At 25.9% G+C, this 6,224-nt stretch overlaps 1 protein-coding gene across 1 annotated transcript in view; it reads right to left on the bottom strand.

Annotated features, from left to right (window-relative positions):
• LOC107004792 (vacuolar protein sorting-associated protein 41 homolog) overlaps window positions 1-1,437 on the bottom strand; it is a 13,243-nt gene extending 11,806 nt beyond the window's left edge. The window contains exon 1 of the mRNA XM_015203143.2: window positions 1,024-1,437. Within this exon, the coding sequence (XP_015058629.1) occupies window positions 1,024-1,278 (255 nt within the window). The 5' untranslated portion in view covers window positions 1,279-1,437. The remainder of the gene's footprint in view (window positions 1-1,023) is intronic.
• Between the last annotated feature and the right edge of the window lie 4,787 nt (window positions 1,438-6,224).

Here is a 6,224-nt window from a genome sequence, read left to right as displayed (position 1 = left end):
CCCCCCCCGGATACTTTGCTGCCCCCTGAATACTTTTTCCAAATATGTATGCAGTTTTTCTGGATTCATCTTGATGAGTATTTTAAGGATCATCATTCAAGGTCAAGAATCTGAGTCTAAAACTACATAAATCCATGGCACCACAAATTGCAAACTAAAAAAGTAAACCATTTGTTATTATTTTCTAGCCTCGCGTATATCACAAAAGTGACGTGCATCACACATCACAAGAGTTAATTTAAGCCTAAAAGAAGGAAAATAATTTTTTTTTGATAACCATGATATTTGTACCAGCTCGAGTGCTCCTCGACTAATTCCACGGTTTCGAGAACAGAGATCTGCAAATCAGGGAAAGTAAACATGAATGTTTTTTTCTCTTTCAAGAGATTCTTTCTCGGAATCGTGCCTTGAGGGGGGATACTGCCAATCCTACCGAGGACTTCATGAATTTCTTTTCCACGAAGCGAGAGGTACTGGACAAAAACCCCGAATGGGGCCCGGTAGAGAAAGACATAAAAGGAAATTGAGTTCGTTAAGCAAGTAAAACTCAATCTTGCAGCATGCGGGCACAAGTCTAACCTGTCCTCTAGCAACATGTATCTGGTAACTCTATCTGTCAAGGCTAGGACAAATAAAGAAAAAAAAATCACCCAGTGTTTTCGTGTCCGATTTTGAACATGCAACCTCATTAGTTCTAAATCTGCTTCATTGACCACAAGGCCCACGGCCTTGGGTAAAAAGAAAAGAAACTTTATAGGTTAAGCTATTGAAATGGCATCTATGTGCTCACAATTCTCAAGTAAAACATAACCTCTAAAAATTAGAGTATGTAAATTTTGCCTCCCTCAACTCAAATAAAAAAATCAAACAATCAATAAAAACAAAGCTAAAATTGACAAAGCAGTTATCCTAAAAGCATTTTGACCACTGATCAATGTTTTCCAGCTAAATTATATCACAACAGTAACATAAACCTCAGTCATGTTTTCAAAAAACTCAATGCGAAACGGAAAAAACTATCACCTGATTGCCGAGAAAATCTAAAATGTGAACGGCTCCACTGTATGTACCAAGGGCAATCATTCTCTCCGCGACGGCAATACACGTAGCAGCATCGCTTGAAAGAAGCGATTGCACACTGCCTCCCATCCTCTGATACTTGAGCCTTGGTTCATATTCATCTTCTTCTCCGTCCTCTTCTTCTTCATCGGAATATTCTTCTTCTTCGTCCCTCTCGTCGTCGCCGTCGATTCCGTTATCCGATAACTTTCGTGACATCCCGGAACTCCGTTCGCCGGAGGAATTATACAGCGATTGCCGAGTGGAGATCTGTAAAGGGGAGTACCTTTTTTGGAGTTTCGGTGCTTTTCTTTTTTCGTGGGGCGTTTAAAGAGAGAAATAAATAGAACCTTTTGGGGGTTTGCCCGTTAAACAGTTAACATTTTCACTAAAAAAAATAAAAGTTTTATCCTAATATAATTTTCATTTACCTTCTGAATGACTCAATTCGTTTAGAGGGTGTTTACTCACATGAATGACTTAAGATTGATGTAGTTTCGATGTCTTTTCAGTCAAGCATGTAGTATAGAGTTTGCTTAGTGCGATTTATTTTTTATGTGTTATTTATAGGTATATAGTAAGAATTTACTCAATGCTTATCCGAAGGACTAAGATTGTTGCGATTGCGGGGTTGTCTTAGCATTCAAAAAATAATAATATGTATATGCAAAAAAAGCATTAGACGAATATGATTTAAAAGTAAAATTATATGTCTTTTTATTTATTGTTAAAATTTCTATACTACTCCTTCTGTTTGATTTTATTTGTCCAATATTTTAAATGTATATTTATTTATTTCATTTATTACTTTTATAATATCAAAAAACGATATATATTTTATCTTATATAAAACGTCAAGTATTTGAAAATGTGAAAAAAAAAAGTTTATCGAATACTTAAAAAGAAAGAGTTGATAAGATAAGACATTAAACGCGTTCACCAAATGCGATTTATGTGTAAAATTTTGTGTCTTCTTATTTATTATCGAAATGATTATGTTAACCCTTCCGCTTAATTTTATTTCTTCACTTATTTTAAAAATATTATTTATTTTATTTATTACTATTAATTATGAAGAAAAGATAAATATTTTATCTTTTAGAAAAAATGTCATATCGTTGAAAACTTGAAAAAACGTTTTTCAAGTACCTAAATAAAAAGAGATGAATAGATTAGGCATAAAACACATTTACCAAATGTGATTTATGAGCAAAATTTTGTGTCATCTCATTTAATGAAGAAATCACTATATTACTCCTTTCGTTTAATTTTATTTGTCAACTATTTTAAAAACATATGTATTTGTTTTATTTATTACTTTTATAATATTAAGAAAAGATAAATATTTTATCTTTTAAAAAAAAGTCATGTGATAGAAAACTTGAAAAAGTATGCTTCTGAGATACCGAAATAGAAAGAGATAAGAAAATAAGGCATAAAACGCATTCACCATATGAGATTTATGAGTAAAATTTTGCATCTTCTTATTTATTGTCGAGATTACTATAGCACTCCCTCCTTTTGATTTTATTGTTCACTATTTAAAATATATTTATTATTTCGTTTATTACTTTTATAATATATAATTATTTTATCTTTACAAAAAATAACATGTCATTAAAATTGTGAAAAATGCTTCTTTGATAGTGGATGCCTAAATATAAAGAGTTGATAAAATAAGGCATAAAATATGTGCACCAAATGCGACTTATGAGTAAAATATCACGTCATCTTATTTATTGTTGAAGTTACTGAATTACCTCTTGTGTTTAATATTATTTGTCCACAATTTAAAGATATATTTATTTATTTCATTCATTACTTTTATAATATCATGAAAAGATAAATAGTTTATCTTTTAAGAAAATTTCATCTCGGTAAAAACTTGAAAAAAACGCTTCTTATATATCTAAACAGAAAGAGATGAGAAGCTAAGACATAAAACGCACTCATTAAATGTGATTTGTGTGTCAATTTTTCTGTTGTCTCATTTATTATTGAAATTATTATATTACCCCTTCCGTTTAATTTTATGTGTCACCTGTTTTTAAAATGTATTTATTTATTTTATTTATTACTTGTATAATATAAATATATATATATATATATATATACACATTAATATTTTATCGTATATAAAACTTCATGTCGTTGAAAATGTGAAAAAACGCTTCTCAAATATCAAAATAGAAAGAGCTGATAAGATAAGGCATAAAACAACGTTCATCAAATACAGTTTATGTGCAAAATTTTGTGTCTTCTTATTTATTATTGAAATTACTATATTGCCCCTCCCGTTTAATTTTGTTTTCCCACTTATTTTAAAAATATACTTATATATTTCATTTATTACTTTTATATTATGAAGAAAAAAAATATTTTCTCTTTTAAAAAAATGTCATATCGTTAAAAACATGAAAAAACCCTTTTTAAATAACTAAGTAGAAAGAGATGAGTAGATAAGGAACAAATCGCGTTCACCAAATGAGATTTATGAGTACAATTTCATGTCACCCATTTATTGTTGAAATTACTATATTACTCATTCCGTTTAGTTTTATTTATCTATTATTTTAAAATTATATTTATTTATTTAATTTTTTACTTTTATAATATCAAAAAAAGATAAATATTCTATCTATTTAAAAAACATAATGTCACTGAAAACTTGAAAAAAACGCTTCTCCTATACCTAAATAGAAAGAGTTAAGAAAATAAGGCATAAAATGCGTTTATCAATGCGATTTATGAGTAAAATTTTATGTCTTTTTATTTATTGTTGAAATTACTATATCACTCCATCTGTTTAATTTTGTTTTTTCACTATTTTAAATATGTTTATTTATTTTATTTATTATTTTATAATATATAGATATTTTATCCTTTAAAAATGTCTCATTGAAAATGTGAAAAATGCATCTCAAATATCTAAATAGAAAGAGGTGATAAAATAAGGCATAGAACGCATGCACCAAATGCGATTTATGAGTGAAATTTCGTGTCATCTCATTTATTATTGAAATTACTATATTACCCCTTCAGTTTAATTTTATTTGTCCACTATTTTAAAATATATTTATTTATTTCATTTATTACTTATATAATATCAAGAAAAGATAAATATTTTATCTTTCAAAAAATATCATGTTGTTGAATTCTTGAAAAACGTTTCTCCTATACCTTATAGAAAGAATTAAGAAAATAAGACACCAAATGTGATTTATGAGTAAAATTTTGTGTCTTATTATTTATTATTGAAATTACTATATCACTCAATCCATTTAATTTTATTTGTTCATTATTTTAAATTTATTTATTTATTTCATTTATTATTATTATAATATAAAAATATTTTATCTTTTAAAAAAATATCATATCGCTAAAAATGTGAAAAGTGCTTTTCAGATATCTAAATAGAAAAAGCTGATAAGATAAGACACGTACACCAGAAACAATTTATGAGTTAAATTTTGTGGCATCTTATTTATTGTTGAAATTACTATATTATGTTTTCCGTTTAATATTATTTGTCCATAATCTAAAAATATATTTATTTATTTCATTTTTTACCTTTATAATACCAAGAAAAAATAATATTTTATCTTTTAAGAAAATTTCTTCTCGTTGAATTCTTGAAAAACAGCTTCTCAGATATTTAAATAGAAAGAGATGAGAAGATAATACATAAAACGCACTCACCAAATAATGTGTAAACTTTGTGTTATCTCATTTATTGTTGAAATTACCACATTGCTCCTTCCGTTTAATTTTATTTGTCCACTATTTTAAAAATATATTTATTTATTTCATTTATTACTTGTATAATATCAAAAAAAGATAAATATTCTATCTTGTATAAAACGTCATGTCATTGAAAATATGAAGAAAAAAAACACTTTTAGGATACCTGATTAGAAAGAGTTGATAAGATAAGACATAAAATACGTTCAACAAAGGCGATTTATGTGCAAAATTTTATGTCTTCTTATTTATTATTGAAATAACTATATTACACCTTCCGTTTAATTTTATTTTTTCACTTATTTAAAAATATATTTATTTATTTTATTTATTACTTTTATAATACGAAGAAAAGATAAATATTTTCTCTTATAAAAATGTCATATCGTTAAAAACATTAAAAAAATATTTTTCAAATACCTAAATAAAAAGAGATGAGTAGATAATGCATAAACTGTATTCACCAAATGTAATTTTTGAGTAAAATTTTATGTCATCTCATTTATTATTAAAATTACTATATTATTTTAATTTTACTTGTCCATTATTTTAAAAATATATTTATTTATTTAATTTATTACTTTTATAATATAGAGAGATTTTTAAAAAGGCCATGTAATTGGAAACTTGAAAATATGCTTTTCTCATACCTAAATAGAAAGACTTGAGAGAATAAGGCATAGGCATTCACCAAATGCTATTTATGAGTAAATTTTTTTGTCTTTTTATTTATTGTCTAAATTACAATATCGCCCCATCAGTTTAATTTTATTCGTTCACTATTTTAAATATATTTATTTATTTCATTGATTACTTTTATAATATATAGATATTTTATATGTTACTTTTAGAGTGTACCCTTGAGTCGTGACATATTGTATCTGGTACTTTCGTTACATCTTTATTTTAGATTATTTTTGTCTTAAATATATGGTTTATTAGAAACTATCTTTCTACTCCACTATAGAGATAAAAGCAAAATGTGCGTTCACTTTATTCTACTCATACACATTAGATACGATAATATGTTATTGTTGTTGTCGTCGTAAATTAGACTATTCAAATACCTATTTCAACACTTTGTTTGAATAATTATTACGTATTATTTCATAATATATTATATTATATTGTATTACACTGTATCAATTGTGTTGTATTGTATCATAATATATTCTTCTAATAAATACAATATTGAGATAAAATTATATTATTTTCTATCATTATATAATATCACACATTCATATTTGAATGATCAATCTAAAACAAAATAAAGTATAAAATAAATCTATTATAAAAAAATGAAATATATAATAAAATATAATTATTAAATAATAAATAAAAATAAAATAAATATATATTAAAATAACAAGACGATCACACCAAATCGAACATCAAACAAGGTGGTAAATAAACATGTAATTACC

Source organism: Solanum pennellii, chromosome 11 (genome assembly GCF_001406875.1).
Source record: "Solanum pennellii chromosome 11, SPENNV200".
Taxonomy (NCBI): Eukaryota; Viridiplantae; Streptophyta; class Magnoliopsida; order Solanales; family Solanaceae; genus Solanum; species Solanum pennellii.
This window is presented reverse-complemented; position numbering and strand designations above follow the sequence as displayed.